The sequence below is a fragment of the Mastigoproctus giganteus genome, chromosome 5 (assembly GCF_048544385.1).
Source record: "Mastigoproctus giganteus isolate SK-2022 chromosome 5, ASM4854438v1, whole genome shotgun sequence".
Taxonomy (NCBI): Eukaryota; Metazoa; Arthropoda; class Arachnida; order Uropygi; family Thelyphonidae; genus Mastigoproctus; species Mastigoproctus giganteus.
Window position 1 is genome coordinate 82,186,573 of NC_143579.1, and position 17,959 is coordinate 82,204,531.

The 17,959-nt window shown below is 38.1% G+C and overlaps 1 protein-coding gene across 1 annotated transcript in view; it reads left to right on the plus strand.

Annotated features, from left to right (window-relative positions):
* Taf1 (TATA-box binding protein associated factor 1) overlaps window positions 1-17,959 on the plus strand; it is an 818,869-nt gene that overhangs the window by 787,828 nt on the left and 13,082 nt on the right. Inside the window, exon 36 of the mRNA XM_090374096.1 lies at window positions 3,667-3,867. Coding sequence (XP_090230222.1) covers window positions 3,667-3,867 — 201 coding nt within the window. The remainder of the gene's footprint in view (window positions 1-3,666; window positions 3,868-17,959) is intronic.

The window sequence follows — 17,959 nt, forward strand, 5'->3', positions numbered from 1 at the left end:
AAATCTTTGGCAAAGGATGCAAAGAAAAACAGCAAAGAGTTCTTTACTTATGTAAACTCTAGAAGGAAGGGGATGAATCAGATTGGTGCACTTGATATCGATGGTTCAATTGTTGATGATCCTGCTCAGGTAGCTAACAAATTCACACACAAGGAGTTATTCAGGAAGGGGAATGCCAGAGGTGAATTAAACTCTGGCAGTGAGCTAGATGGTTTTGTAATAACTGAGAGCAAAGTGGAGGATAAATTGTTGAAGATAAACATAAGAAAGGTACCTGTGGTGGGTGGTATTTATCCAGTTATATTAAAGGAGGCAGCAAAGGAAGTAAGCAAACCTTTAGCCATAAAGCTTCCTTGGACTCCAGGGAGGTACCCATGGACTGGAGATGTGCAAATGTGACTGACACCAATTCACAAAGGAGGAGCAAAGAGCAACACAGGTAATTACAGACCTGTTAATTTAAATTTTGTTCCAGGAAACTTAATAGAGTCACTGGTTAAAGAAGCACTGCGGGATCATCTAGACAAGACTTCAGTTAATCTACCAGATTTCGGACATGAGAAGGTTTTTATTTATTTTATTTTTTTGCTTGATGCTATATAAGCTTTCTTTCTTGCATCATGTGCCATTTGCTAATGCTAATAATCACCTCCTTGTCTCTTCTAGCAGATTTCCTATATATCATTGACAAAACTCCATGATCTGCTTTTGCAGCCCATCTGCACTGCTCAGAGAACTTCATATCCGACTGCACAATTACTCCCAGATCTTTTTCATTCACCACCTTCTTGAGTGTAGTACCACACAGTTGGTACCTTTCCTTTGTGTTACTGCTACCCATATGCATAAGATGGTACTTTGCACAATATTAAACTTCAGTTGCCACTTCTCATCCCATCTACCTAACTTTTCTAGATCCTGTTGCAGTAGCATACTGTCTTTTCTATCATTAACAGCCCTGCCGACTTTGTATCATCTGCAAATTTGGACACTGAGCTTGATATATGTTCATCGATATCATTAATAAATACGCAAAACAACAATGGGCCATGCACCGAACCCTGAGGGACTCCACTAATAACATTAGTCCACATAGATCAGTGTCCATTTATTACCACACTCCGTCGTCTCCCACAAAACCACCCCTTTATCCATTTCAGCAGCTTGCCCTTAATGCGACACTGCTCCAATTTGTACAGCAGTCTTCCTTTTGCAACAGTATCAAAAGCTTTACTGAAATCCAAGTATACGATATCAAAATTATTTTTTGCATCCAGTTCCTTTGTGACCTCATCATAGTATCCAATAAAATTGATCAGACAAGACTTCCCCTTAACAAACCCTTGCTGTCTGAACTATTACTGCAGTCTTGTCTATGTGATCCAGCATCACTTCTTTAACCAGCGATTCCATTATTTTCCCCAGAACAGAAGTTAAACTAGCAGCAGTCCGTAGCACACGTTTGTTTATTAGACCAGGGTTCAAGCCCGTGACCACCAAATACAGAGGATGCGGAAAGGTCGGGGAATGACCACTGCATAATATCCCCTGAGCGATATGGCCTTAGTTGATAATGCTCCTAAAAACCAAATAACAAAGTAGTTAAACTAACAGGTCTATACAGGCACTCCCCAGCTTAAGTAATACTCGACTTACAGAAATTTGACTTTACGTAAGTTTTGTTGGCCAGTGCAAACTTAAAAAAATCGCGGAAATGTATTTTGCATTCCGTAGGAATAAATGGGGGTATCGTGAAAATATCGTAATGTGAACCCAATAACACATTGCTTTATTTTGGTAATTCTTTCCAAGACCTTGGGAGTTGAAAATTTCTCTATATAACTAAGCTATTTATCTCTCTAAAAGACCATTTTTATAATGGAAATTGCAGTACACTTTCATTGTTATCTTATATTCTGTTATAAGAATCAATTTTGAATGCCTTTATGATATTTTTCTAAAACACATTTCTGGAAGTCACTACCATAAAACAATAAAAACAATTTGCACTTTCCGGTTTATTGGGTTTTTCTGTTTGCGCAATCTGTTATAAACGAGTAGTAAACTCGATCTTATTGCATTTGCGATACAGGCAAATACTGATAACTGGAATTACTGATACTACTGGAACATAATACTGATAACTGGAATTCTGTGGGTTTTTATGTTACTGTATTATGGTGAAATGAGTTTCCCCTCACTGAAATCTTCAAATTAGAAAGTTTAAAATTACTAAGTTTGTCATATATTGCACGGAATTAGGTCTCACTGCTTCAACAGTGAATATTATTTTAAGGCACAGTGCACATATAAAAGAACATATTAAAGGATCAACGCATTTAAGATCAACAGTGATCACAAAACACGTTCTTGCATCAGTGAAATCTTCAAATTAGAAAGTTTAAAATTACTAAGTTTGTCATCTATTGCACGGAATTAGGTCTCACTGCATCAACAGTGAATACTATTTTAAAGCACAGTGCACATATAAAAGAACATATTAAAGGATCAACGCATTTAAGATCAACAGTGATCACAAAACAGCGTTCAGGTGCTCTATCAAAGATGGAAAAGCTATTAATAATTTTAATGGAAAATCAGATTCAGAAGCAAGTGCCCCTTGAGTCCAATGGCCATTCGAGCAAAAGCATTTATGAAGATATTAAGGAAAAGTACGGCTAACTCCAAGCCAAGTTTATGGCAAGCAGTGGATGGTTAAAAAAGTTCAAGCATCACACTGGTTTCCAAAACATTAAAATATGCAGTGAAGTCACCAGTGCCGATTCTGCAGCTGCAGAGAAATTTTGCAATATGTTGGAAAAAACCCCTTCTAAATCTCTACAGCACTTAACTTCTGCATGGGCGTGCTTATTAGCTGGAGAGTTAATTCTGGCAATGATGCTTGAAAGATAAAACTTGCTGACATTATGCCTGTGTCCTCTCTCTTTTTGTAATTTTATAATTTTGAAATTTTTGTGATTTTGTACACTTTTGTAATTTTTCCTGCGCATGAGATAAAAAAAATTGAATAAATAATTCTATTTACATGTTTGTGAAACATTTCTATTTTTGCTTCAATCAAATTCAGCGCGCATAGTTGCGAGTGCTACATAAGCATTAAGGGAAATTCCGACTTTAGTAAAATTAGTCTTACATAAAGTTCCGCAGAACACAACCCTTACATAAGTCGGAGAGTTGCTATAAATATTTGCTCACCTTTTGTGAATTGGGAGTACATTTGCACATCTCCAGTCCATGTGGAACCCCCCCCCCCCCCGAATCTAAGGATGCTCTCATAATTATGGCTAAGAGTTTGCTTTCTTCCATCGCTCTCTCCTTCAGTATAACTGGATAGATTCCATCTGCCCCAGGTGCCTTTCTTATGTTTAACTTCAACAATTTCTCCTCCACTTTGCTATTCGTTATTACAAAATCATTTAGCTCCCTGTTAGAGTTTAGTAAACTTCTGTTTACTAAACTCTAAATTCTGTATGGAAGGGCAGAAGTAAACTTCTGCCCTTCCATACAGAATTCCTCCATAGATATAAAACTGTCAGAAGAATCCTGTCAGTACTTTATTATTATTGTATTTTTATGTTAACTGCAATAAATATTTTTAAAAATTATTATTTCTGCATATTTTAGAAATTATTATAATTTTTACAGTACGATGAGCAGCTGACACAACTAGAACATGCTATTAGAGCTGCCCAGGAAGCTGCACTGGAGGCTGCTGAAACTGATTCCATAATGACGGGGAATTCTGTTCCTCAGGATGAAGGATTTCTTGGAGAAGGTGATATCACTAAAGAAGAAATGGGTGAAGAAGAGGAAATTGATATTGAAAGAATTAAACGTATACAGAAGGTAAATCCAAAATATAAATTTATTTTTGTTATTATATACTTAATAAATTTCATAAAAGATTAAAATGTGAAATTGAGTTTACAATTTGGGTAAAAAGTGTGCGTGCATGTGCCTCAATGTGTATATATTGAGGCACATGCACGCAGTATACTCACAGTAGGGGAAGATTGCATTTGAGGAGCCATACTTATTATTATTGGCCATATGGTGCAAGAAAGCCTGAGGCTTATGCTGCACTAGCCAAAAAAAAAATTTTCAGAATTACCCCAAGAGAGAGAAGTAGAAGGGAATCACCAAGAAAGAGAAGAATGATGATATCCAGCTGGGGACCCTGGGTGTGCCAAGCCTATACTTACCAGATGTGAGCCCCTGTGGTTAATGAAGTATACAAGAAATCTTAGAAAAATTCACTATAATACTACAGTTTAGCACAGTGGTTTTGGAATTCTTTGTAGAATACAGTTATTATAGTAGAGCTGCTGGAATGAGTACAGAGAAGACAATAAGATTACTGAATAGAACAAAGGGTTGCTCTTACGAAGAAAGGCTTAAGTTTTGCAAATTGCAGTGTCTGGAGACCAGGCACCTGCGAGGTGATCTGATTGAGGTGTGTAATGCCTTGAATGGTTTGAGCATTCTCAAAACTGATGGGATTCTTCCTCTTGCTCAGAATAATCACCTGAGAGGGCATAAATTGAAATTGAGGAAAGACAGTTGTAGGATAGATGTGCAGAAATTTGCCTTTAGCCAGCGGGTGGTTGATTGCTGGAACAAACTTCCAGCTGTCATTGTAGAAGGATTTTTTTTGGTTGATGCTATATAAGCTTGCTTTCATGCATCATGTGCCTTTGCTAATGCTAATAACTAACTAATTATTGTGTAATCTGAATAAAAATAAACTGTTTTTATTTTATTGATTAACTGACATCTACAAATCAAATTGCAGTTCAACTAACCTAATGGAAAGATCTTCAACCTAATACTGCTGCAATAAAATTATCTAGGAAGCTGCTTATTTTTCACTGAAAACAAGAATCAGCTTCAAAAAAAGCAAACTTTCCACCAGTCAGTAATTAAACTATTGTAAACAGAATTTACTCTTATCTAACAGGAGATGATCATAGAATGGTAAGATGCACACTTGATATAGATGTGAAAAAAGAAAGGAAAAAACTGACTTGAGTAAATAATACGAAGGTCTTTGAAATAACAGAAGAGGAGAAAAAGCAGTATGTACTGGAACTTAAGAACAAGTTTGAGCTTCTGCAGATTGGTCAGGACCAAGGTATCGATGAGGAATACTACAACTTTCTGAAACTGATAAAGCCCAAGAAACCTATGAATAAACAGAAATCCAAAGAAGAAGAAATTAGTCAAGAAACACATGTCATGATGAACCGAAGATGACAAATGAATAGCAAGATAAACACTGACAAGGATAAAATTGATTATACTGAGTTCTGCAAAGCGATTAGAAAGAGACTCAGAGAGGACATAAGAAGATTTAACACAAGAAAAGTAGAACAAGCATTAAGGGAAAACAAAGGACTTAAATCAGCTGCTATGAGCAGAAAGACAAATGATACTGAAACTGAAGAATAGTGATAGTGTACTTATAAATAGCAGAGAAGGCATAATTCAAATAGGAGAGGACTATTATAGAGAATTATTCAAGGAGCGAGAGAATGATGCCAGTAGTGGGAAGTTGGATCACAAATTAGTAACACATACGACACACCCAATGTCCTTTCTGATTAGGTAGAACATGCATTGAAGAAAATGAAGAATCAAAAGGTCCCAGGTAAAGATGATGACACAAAAACTGGCAAGACTCTTCACAAAATGCATTAGAAAAGGCATGACACCTAAGGAGTGGAATAATGCAATCATAGTTTTGCTGTGTAAGAAAAGAGATAAATCAGAAATTGGAAATTATAGACCAATTAGATTGTTATCCCACATCTACAAGTAGTTCAGAAGGGTTATTACTAACAGATTAGAAAGAATACTTGATGAGAATCAACTGAAAGAGCAAGCTGGCTTTAGGATAGGATTCTCAACTATAAATCACCTTCACGTAATATCACCGCTAATGGAGAAAGCAAATCAATATAAAACACCATTATGCCTGGAATTTGTGGATTATGAAAAGTATTTGACTCCGTACACATAAGGCAATGTTTCAGGCACTGGAAAGACAAGGCATAGATACCCCATATATTAAGATTTTGAAGAAAATATATGAAAACGCTACCTCCTTTATTAGACTAGTCAAGTCTAATAAAAGAGGTAGCGTTCCTCAAGGGCAGCAGTCAAAGACAGTAGCAAATTTGAAATTGAGAAAGGAGTTCAACAAGAGAACAATATCTCTGAAGTTGTTTACGGCTGCCCTTGAGGAAGTTTTCAGAAGATTAGACTGTTCACAGAAAGTGGTCAGTGTGAATGTTGAGTACCTAAACCATTTACAATTTGCAGATGACATTGTGATCATAAGCCATGATCCCAAAGAATTAGGGGAAAATCTTAATCAATTATTCAGAGTTAGTAAGAATTTTGTACTTAAAGATGAATATGGCTAAAACAAAAGTAATGATAAACTAAAACAATAGTATGCAACAGAAAGGGATATAATCATTGAAGGAGCAGTAATTGAAATGGTGGATTTGTATACTTATCTGGGAGAAGTCAGCTGTAATAATGATAAATGGCTGGAAGTCAAGAGAAGAATAAATTTTGGATGGTAGCATTCAGGAAATATAGTTACATACTGAGGAGCAATATCCCAATTTGTCTGAAACGTAAAATAATGAACCAATGTTATACTTCCACCATGACTTATGGAAGTGAAACTTTGGCACTCACCAAAATAACAGAAGAAAAGCTGAAAAATGGAACGAACTGTATTAGGAATCAGACTTTTAGATAAGGAGAGAAACACATGGATTAGGCAGCAAACTCAAGTAAAGGACATTCTTATCAAAACTAAAGAACTAAAATGGTCTTGGGCAGGACACATAGTTCGAAGACATGATGACAGATGGACTAAGAAAATAACAGAATAATATCCAAGAGGAGCTAGAAGAAAACCTGGAAGACATCGACAGAGATGGACAGATGAAATTCACAAGTTCGTGGGTAGTAAATGGATGTCCATTGCACAAAACAGAAGGAACTGGAAAGTTGCTCGAGCAGCCTTCATCCTGCAGTGGATTGAAAATGGATGTTAATGAACAGGAGATACTGGTGATTTGCAGTTTTGTCATATCTGCTTTACATTTTAAAAATAATACATTTCAAAAAAAAAAAAAAACTTTTAACAATGTACTATATTTAAGTGCATGTACAGTACAGTTGAACCTCCCAAATATCGCAACCTTGGGACCTGACCCTTGCCAGACTAATTTACCAGATTTCAGGGAGGGCATATTTCAGTCATACAAAAAAACAATAAATAAATAAATAAATACCTTACAGTACTGTGCAAATGTATGTAGTACTGTACAGTACTACATCAAGAGAAAGGTAACATATGTTATGTATTAACCCCAGGGGCTCACATCTGGTGAGATGGGCTTGGCACACCCAGGGTCCTGATCTGGATATCATCGTTCTTCTCTTTCTGGTGATTCTTTTCTACTTTTGACTCTCTCTCTCTCTCTCTCAGGAATTTTTTTATTGGCTTGTGCAGCATAAGCCTCAGGCTTCCTTGCACCATGTAGCTAATAATAATAATAACTATTATATTTTGCAATACATTTAAAAAAATAAAATAAAACTGCAAAAGAATACTGCAGTGGTCTTGATACCGTTACCACAGGTTAAGGCTTCTCTGCCATTTACAATGAGGGATGACAAATTTTGAAATGGGCTGTTATATATCAGTGTCTTGTCTTTTAAATAAATGGGAGTATAGCCATTTGGTTGTGTCTTTTGTTTTAAAGTGTTGCAATGCTTAAGCAACTGGTAATTTTTAATATTTTCTTATTATTTTAACAGCACCAGAGCTTGTTTGCTTATACTCGTATACCAGTATTAGAAGTGTTTTGTGTTCGTGGTCCCACTATGCATGTTGTGTGGGCTGAAATACCTGGAATAATTTGTGAGGAAAAAATCTTACAGCCTTTCTCTGAGGTAACCTAACTACAGCCTTGATTGAAGAGCACTTAAGAAATTTCCCAGTTAATGCAAATCAAACCCAGACATTACCTCTAAAATTTGTCCTGTTCCTCCTTGAATTTATAAGCTATCAACTTCCACAATGACAGATGGAAGTTTGGTCCAGCAATTAACCATCCACTGGCTAAAGTCAAATTTCCTCACATCTAAACTTAGAGTCACCACACTGTTTGCTGCTACGATCACAACAATCAACAATTTCAATTTATGCCCCCTCAGATTCGTAATCTGAGCAAGCGGAAGAACCCCATCAGAATTCAGCATGCTCAACTCATTCAAGGCCTTATACACCTCAATCAGATCACCTCGCAGGTGCCTAGTCTCCAGCCGCTGCAATTTGCAGAACTTAAGCCTTTCTTGGTAAGAGGACCTCTTTGTTCCCCTTACAAGATTGTCCTTCTCTGTACCCATTCAAGTAACTCTACATCCTTCCTAAAATGAAGCCTCCAGACCTGTATGCAGTACACAAAGTGTGGTGTGACCATTGCCTTATACAAAGGAATAATCACTTTCTTTTCCTTACTAATAAAATTCCTGTATATCATTGACAATGCCCCATGACTAGCTCTGGCAGCCTGTCTGCATTGCTTAGAAAACTTCATATATGACTACACAATTATTCCCAGGTCTTTTTCATTCCTGTGCATTAGCACACTGCCATTACTGTCATTAACAACCCTACCAACCTTTGTATCATCTGAAAACTTCAACATTAAGCATGATATACCTTCATTGATATATATGTTTGTACTTTGGATAAGTTTAAATGATAAACTAAGTAAAACTCTCTCTCTCTCAACTCAGAAATGTTTTTTTGTAGTAAAAGCTTCAGGCTTCCTTGCACCATATAGCTCATTGTAATAATAAATATACAGGGTTATCGAAGCTAACCGGGTGGGCAAAATGCCTGCCTGGCAAATCAAAGGTCGCAGGTTCGAATCCCGCCTCGGGCTTGGATCAGAGTAGAAAATGCAAAAACTTTGTGAGGTGCATTATGGTCACAGTAGCCGTTGCCCTAACAACTAACAAAAAAACAAACAAACAACAGGGTCATTGAAAAATATAAATATACAGGGTCATTGATTTCTCTTTTAATTATCTTCAGAAATATTTGATCGATTGCTGTGGTCAAACAGTGTGGTAATTCACTAAGTTTTATTTGACACCTCAGCAATGACCTTTACTGTGCCATGAGTGTGCGGGCAAGGTCATGGTACTAACATATGTCGGTACTGGCGTTGCACTTTTATGTCAGATTTAAATTCAGTGTACCACAATACACACTGCACTTTCTGTTGCATGGCCATCTTACTGACACTGATTGAGGCGGTGCACGTAGGAGTCATTCTGCGCACACTCACGGCGCAGCTAGGGTCATTGTCGAGGTGTCCAATAAAACTTAGAGTCACCACACTGTTTGCTGCTACGATCACAACAATCAATCAAATATTTCCAAAGATAACTTAAAGGGAAATCACGGACACCTTTTTTGATGACCCTGTACCAAAAACAGTGGGCCCAACACCGAACTCTGGGAGACTCTACTAATAACATTAGTCAACTAAGAACAGCATCCATTGATTACCACTCTCTGTCTTCTCCCACTCAACCACTCATTTATCGATTGTAGCAACCTACCCTTAATACCATACTCCTCCAATTTGTACAGTAGTCTTCCATGCGCAACACTATCAAAAGCTTTCCTGAAACCCAAATATACGATATCAAAATTATTTTTTGCATCCAATTCCTTTGTAACCACATCATAGTATCCAATCAAATTTGTCAGACAAGACTTTCCCTTAACAAACCCATGCTGTGTCTGAATTATTACTGCAGTCTTGTCTAATATGATCCTGTAATTCATCTTTAACCAGTGACTCCATTATTTTCCGCTGGAACAGAAATTAAACAAACTGGTCTGTAATTACTCGTATCACCCTTAGAAATCCCCTTTTTGAATTGGGGATACATTTCCACATCTCCAGTCCTTGAGGACTTATCCCTGAGTACCAGGATTCTCTCATAATTATGGCTAAGGGTTTGCTTACTTCCTTTGTCTCCTCCTTTAATATAACTGGATAGATACCACCACCCCATGTGCCTTTCTTATGTTTAACTTCAACAATTTCTTCTCCACTTTGTTCTCAGTTATTACAAAATCATTAAGTATCGTGTTACGTTTTGAGAAACATCCAACATTTTTCTCTCTTAATAAATTCTCATGTGTGATGTAGATGCAAAATACTCATTCAGATTATCAGCTGTCTGAGCAGGATAGATCCCATCCACCCCAGGTGCCTTTCTTATGTTTAACTTCAACAATTTGTCCTCCACTTCCTTACAGAATTCTTCATTTGTGAATGTAGATGCAAAATACTCATTCAATTTGTCAGATACCTGAGCAGGATCTTTAACAGTCGAACTATCAATATCAATTGGACCAATCTGATTCATCCTCTTCCTTCTAGGGTGTATATAAGTAAAGAAGTCCTTGCTGTTTTTCTTAGCATCTTTTGCCCAAATATTACTCCTAATCTGCCATCGCTTGCATAATCTCCTTTGGGACTTGATTACAGACTAGTTTATATCTGTCATAGGCTTCTGTGTTGCCTGATAATTTATATGCATGCCAAGTATTTTTCTTTTCTGCCACAAGTCTCATTAGTTCATCTGACATCCATTTAGGCCAAAACCTTGAACAATATAACCTTGAATTTGAAAGTGTCTGCAATTCTGCCCAGACACGATAGGAGGGAGTATATGATGAGAGCCTTGTCGATCAATTCAGCCCTGGAAAGATTGTGCAAGGCTCAAGGGGTAGAATTTTTTTCAGCCTGGACTGTACTCGTTAACAGGAGAGATTGCTTCTACAGGGATGGGATACACTTAAATAGAAAGGGTGCAAGAATATTTGCTGATGCGATCGAGGCAGTGTTAGGTGGGTCGGAAAACTGCTAGCTTGGGGGAAGACAAAGACCAATAGATTGACAGTAGCCACTGGCAGAGGTGAAAGAGATTCTTGCACTGCTTCTATTAGAATGAGCAGAAGCCTGAAAAACAAGATGCATGGTATTTCAGAGACTGCTGGGAGCCATTGCGGTACAAGTAAACACATGGGTTGTGTTAGGGTAGCTAAGAATAGAAACAGGTGCAGGTATACTTGCGTCTACACCAATGCTAGGAGTTTAGTAAATAAATTTGATGAATTTGAGGTATTGCTCAAAACATCAAAGGCAGATATTGTTGGGATATCAGAGACGTGGTGTCACACAGATATAAGGGATGCAGAACTGCAATTTGGGGAGTACAACGTCTACAGAAAGGATAGACAGGATATGAAGGGGGGAGGGATTATGCTATTAGTTAAGAAACACATAAAAACCAAGGAAGTAAAGCCAGTCGACATCGCTGGACAGTGCAGTGTTGAGTCAGTTTGGTGTGACATAAGCATTGGGAGATCAAAATTGAGAGTAGGAGTGTGCTATAGGCCTAATGACTCTGATGAGTATAATAAGGTACTGTACAGGGAAATAGAGTGGGCCAGTAAATCAGAGAGTCTTATAATGGGAGATTTTAATTTCCCAGATATTGACTGGAATTTGGGGGCTGGTTACTCACACACTAGCAGGGCTTTTGTGGATTTATTGGATGATTGTTTTCTACATCAGCATGTTCGGGAGGCAACTAGAGGGAGTAATACTCTTGATTTGATTATCAGCAGTGATTCTTCATGCATTAAGAATCTGCAAATAAATGAACCACTAGGTGGCAGTGATCACAGTGTGCTGAAGTGGGATTTACTCAAAGAGGTAACTACCATTAGGGGTAAAGGGAAGGGTTATTGCTTCCGTAAAGGCGACTACGATGGACTGAGACAGTATTTAAATTCTATACAGTGGGACCAACTGATGATGTTACCAACAGCAAATTCAAAATGGGAAGCATTCAAAGAACTTATCTTGGAAGCTACTAGGCTTTACATACCAACTAAGAAATATTGTTCAAGGTTTAGGCCAAAATGGATGTCAGATGAACTAATGAGGCATATGGCAGAGAAGAAAAATGCATGGGATACTTACAAATTAACACATGACACAGAAGCCTATGATAGATACAAGTTGATATGCAACCAAGTTACAAAGGAGGTTAGCAGGCGAAGGCAGGTTACGAGAAATCCTTGGCAAGGGATGCAAAGAAAAACAGCAAAGAGTTCTTTACTTATGTAAACTCTAGAAGGAAGGGGATGAATCAGATTGGTCCACTTGATATTGATGGGTCAACTGTTGATGATCCTGCTCAGGTAGCTATCAAAACTAAATGAATATTTTGCATCGACATTCACACATGAGGAGTTATTCAGCAAGGGGAATGCCAGAGGTGTATTCAACTCTAGCAGTAAGCTACAGAATCTTGAAATAACTGGGAGTAAAATGGAGGAGAAACTGTTGAAGATAAACACAAGAAAGGCACCCGGGGTGGATGGGATCTATCCAGTTATATTAAAGGAGGCAGCAAAGGAAGTAAGCAAACTCTTAGCCATAATTATGAGAGCTTCCTTGGACTCAGGGGAGGTACCCATAGACTGGAAATGTGCAAATGTGACCCCAATTCACAAAGGAGGATCAAAGGCTGACACAAGTAATTATAGACCTGTGAGCTTAACTTCTGTTCCAGGAAAATTAATGGAGGCACTGGTTAAAGAAGCACTGCAGGATCATTTAGACAAGACTTCAGTTATAGCTCAGACACAGCATGGTTTTGTTAAGGGGAAGTCTCGCCTGACCAACTTGATTGGATACTATGATGCAGACACAAAAGAACGGGATGCAGGGAATAACTTTGATATTATATACTTGGATCTTAGAAAGGCTTTTGACACGGCTGCACATGGAAGACTGCTGCACAAATTGGAGCAGTGTGGCACTGGAGGCAAATTGGCTGCTATGGATAAAGGGGTGGTTGAGGGGGAGAAGACAGAGAGTGGTAATCAATGGACACTGCTCATCGTGGACTAATGTTATTAGTGGAGTCCCTCAGGGCTCAGTGTTGGGTCCATTATTGTTTTCTGTATTTATAAATGATATTGATGATGGTATATCAAGCTTAATGTCCAAGTTTGCAGACGATATAAAGGTTGGCAGGGTTGTCAAGGACACTACTGACACTATGCTGCTGCAACAGGATCTGGAAGGGTTGAGAAGATGTGATGAGAGGTGGCAAATGAAGTTTAACATTGACAAATGTAAAATACTACACATGGGAAACAGCAACCCCAGAGCAACGTATCAACTCTGTGGTACTACACTGACAGTGGTAGAGAATGAAAGGGGCTTGGGGGTGGTTGTGCAGGCAGATATGAAGTTCTCTGAGCAGTGCAGATGGGCTGCAAGAGTAGCTCATGGAGTATTGTCAATGATATACAGGAATTTTTCCAGCAGGGATAAGGAGGTGATTATTCCATTGTATAAGGCAATGGTCAGGCCACACCTAGAGTACTGTATACAGGTCTGGAGGCCTCATTTCAAGAAGGATGTAGAGCTGCTGGAACGAGTACAGAGAAGGGCAACAAGATTAGTGAATGGAACAAAGGGGTGCTCTTACGAAGAAAGGCTTAAGTTTTGCAAATTACAGTGTCTGGAGACTAGGCACCAGCGAGGTGATCTGATAGAGGTGTATAAAGCCTTGAATGGTTTAAGCATGCTCAATGCTGATGGGATTCTTCCTCTAGCTCAGAAAAATCACCCGAGAGGGCATAAATTCAAATTGAGGAAAGACAGATGTAGGATAGACGTGAGGAAATTTGCCTTTAGCCAGCGGGTGGTTGGTTGGTGGAACAGACTTCCATCCCTTGTGGTGGAGGTTGATAGCCTAAATAAGTTTAAGGCTCAGCTGGACAGGTATTTTGAACGAACAGAGGGGTGAAGTGGAAGTGGGTTTTTTTTTTGGCTGGTGCTGCATAAGCTTGCTTTCTTGCATCAAATGCCTCTACTAATGCTAATATTTCTTAATCAGTATGAAAAGCCTATTAGCTTCCATGATTAGTTCCTTGAATGCTTCCCACTTAGAATTTGCTGTTGGTAACATCATCAATTGGTCCCACTGTACAGAATTTAAAAACTGTCTGAGACCACTGTAGTGACTTTACAGAAGAAAAAACCCTTCCCATTCCCCCTGATGGAAATTATATTGTTAAATAAATCCCACATCAGTACACTGTAATCAATGCCACCTAGTGGTTCCTTTATCTGCAAATTCTTAATGCACAAATAATCTTACTGATAACCAGATCAAGAGTATTACACCCTCAGGTTGCCTCTCGCACATGCTGCTGCAGAAAACAATCATCCAATAAATCCACAAAAGTCTTGCTAGTGTGCGAGTGACCAATCTACAAGTTCCAGTCAATTTACTGGCCCATTCTATTTCTCTGTACAATTGTTCATTGTACTCATTAGAGTCGTTAGGCCTATAACACACTCTTACTCCCAATTTTTCTTTTGCAGTGCTTATGTCACACCAAACTGACTCAACGTTGCACTGTCCATCTCTGTCAACTTTATGCACTTCCTTAGATTTTATGTTTTTCATAATTAACAGTATAATCCCCTCCCCCTTCCTATCCTATCCTATCCTATCCTATCCTATCCTTTCTGTACACATTGTACTCCCCAAATTCCATTTCTGCATTCCTAATATCTGTGTAATACCATGTTGCTGATATTCCAACAATATCTGCATTTGATGTCTTGACCAGCACTTTAAATTCATCAAATTTATTTACTATACTTCTAGCATTGGTGTACATGCAAGTATACGTGCACCTATTCTTATTCTTAGTTACCTTAAAACACAGCCCATGTATTTATTTGTTTCATAGTGACTCCCACGAGTCCCTGAAATCTCCAGCACCCTGCCCTCCAGACCTTTGCTCATTCTAATAGAAGCAGTGCAAGAATCACTTTCACCTCTGCCTGCAGCTACTTTTAACCAATTAATCTGTCAAATTCCCCCCCTCCCAAGTTAGCAGTTTTCGTACCCACCTAATGCTGCCTCGATAGCATCAACAAACACTCTTGCACCTCTTGTATTTAAATGTATCCCATCCATGTAGAAGCAGTCTCTCGTGTTACAGTCCATCTCCTGGATGGATGGAGAACATCTACTGCTGATTGCCTTGAATCAGTAGTGAAGTTTAGTGGAATTATGGTGTGAAGGTGTTTCTCATGATTATAACCTAGGACCTTTGGTGGTTGTGCAGGGAACCATGAATGCCAATGTCTACCTTAACAATTTTAAACAATTCCATGCAATTCTGCAAGTAATCGTAGAAGCTACTATATTTTTCATACCAACTAAGAAGTACTGTTCCAGGCTTAGACCTAAATGGATGTCCAATGAATTAAGAAGAAAAATGCTAGAATGCATATAAATTATCAGGTGATGCAGACGCTTACATTAGATATAAACTAGTCTTCGATAAAGTCATAAATGTGGTTAAGCAGTAAAGATAGATTACAAGAAATCTCTGGCAAAGAATGCAAATAAAAGCAGCAAAGGCTTCTTTACTTTTATTTACAATAGAAGGAAGAGGTTGAATTGCATTAGTCTACTTGATGTTGATGGGTTAACTGTTGATGATCCTGCTCAGGTTGCTGACAAACTAAATAGGTATTTTGCATCTATATTCATGCAAAGGAGGGAAATGGCAGACGTTCATCAAAATATAACAAGGAGTTAATGATTTTGTGATAACTGAGAAGGTTGAAAAGAAATTGTTAAAACTTAACATAAAAAAGGTGCCTGAGGTGGATGGTATCTATCCAGTTATATTAGGGAGATAGCAAAGGAGGAAAGCAGATCCATTACCATTATTATAAGAATACCTTTGGATTTAGGGGAGGTCCCCTATTGACTGGAGATGTGCAAATGTATCGCCACTTCACAAAGGAAGATCAAAAGGTGACATGAGTAATTACAGACCTCTTAGCTTATCTTCTGTTCTAGGGAAAATAATAGTCTCTGATTAAAGAAGTACAGGTGACCCTCGCGAAGTGCGGCTTCACTGTGCACGAATTCGCACTTACGTGGTAAAAATCTGTGTGACATGGATCGTGCCGTAAGCTGCTCAAAGTTCGCAGTGTATCTGACTGAGCTGTGCAACCATATTACATAGTATGTAGTTGCTTTAGCACGATTGAATTTATAGTGTGATCGATTTCGTTCTACGCAACTTTGTTATCAGAGACAGCTGGTTTGTGGCACTTTGCAGTTTTGCAATCAGTCAAAATTTACAACGGTATAACAGAGATTCTACAGGCAGCTTAGTCCCTGAAGGAGAGGTTTATGCAGAAAGATCCTGACTTTCATAGGAGTACAAAAATTAAGAGAGCCATTTACGATATTATGTTTTCTTATGTTGACATGAGAAAGATCATGACAAAACAGCGACAGAGAAAATTACAGATTTTGTAAGTAAGTCTGCTTAACTTCAAAAGCATGTTCACCTTCTGCTGGCAGTTTCATCAATTTAACCTTTCTTCATATGTGTTGGTAAGTCATGGTCAATTAAAAGTTTTATTTCATTGTTTTATTTTTTTCAGCATGCAATTTTATTTTAAATTTAGGTAGGAATTCATTTCGATTCCATAATGGAAACGTATACTCGATTAAGCTTCTGTTGTTTCCATAATTTAGTTTTCTTTCATCATGTTTTCTTTTAACATAGGGGCCCTTTACATTTACATTAAGGACAAGAAGTCGCTGTTACTTAATTGGATCAATGGAACAAGAGATGAGAAATTATGGAGGAGTCAGTCTTGCTGTTCATTTTTGAAACCCCCATTCCAGCAAAAATTAGCATAGAAAAATATTACTTCCATATATTTTATGATGTTTTTAGTTGGAATACATTTTAAATTATAAAGTGAAATTGTTAATTTCTTTTAAAATTAAATTGTACCATTTGTAACACAGATTATGGTTTTAATTTTCTACATAAAAAGTTTCAGAACCTAACCCCCATTTTTCGATAACAACAGTACCCCACCAAACGTGGAATTGCCATGCGCGGATGTTGGTCGGAACTTGACGTGGATCACCTGTAATGTAGGACCATCTAGACAGGAATGTGGTTATATTGCAATCACAGAATGGATTTGTTACGGGGCGATCTTGTCTGACCAATCTGATTGGATAGTGGGAGATGAATTTTAGGTATTGCCCAAAACATCAAAGGCAGATATTGTTGGGATATCAGAGACGTGGTGTCACACAGATATAAGGAATGCAGAACTGGAAGTTGGGGAATACAATGTGTATAGAAGGGATAGACAGGACAGGAGAGGAGGAGGAGTTATTCTATTAGTTAAGAAACACAGAGAATCCAAGGAAGTGAAGCCAGTCGACATTGATGGACAGGGTAGTGTCGAGTCAGTTTGGTGTGACATAAGCATAGGGAAATCAAAATTGGGAGTAGGAGTGTGCTATAGGCCTAATGACTATGATGAGTATAATAAGGTACTGTACAGGGAAATAGAGTGGGCCAGTAAATCAGAGAGTCTTATAATGGGGGATTTTAATTTCCCAGATATTGACTGGAATTTGTGAGTTGGTCACTCACACACTAGCAAGGCTTTTGTGGATTTATTGTATGATTGTTTTCTACATCAGCAAGTTCGGAAGGCAACTAGAGGGAGTAATACTCTTGATCTGATTATCAGTAGTCATTCTTCGTGCATTAAGAATCTGCAGATACAGGAACCACTAGGTGACAGTGATCACAGTGTGCTGAAGTGGGATTTACTCAAGGAGGTAACTACCATCAGAAGTAAAGGGAAGTGTTTTTGCTTTCGTAAAGGCGACTATGATGGTTTGAGACAGTATTTAAATTCTATACAGTGGGACCAACTGATGA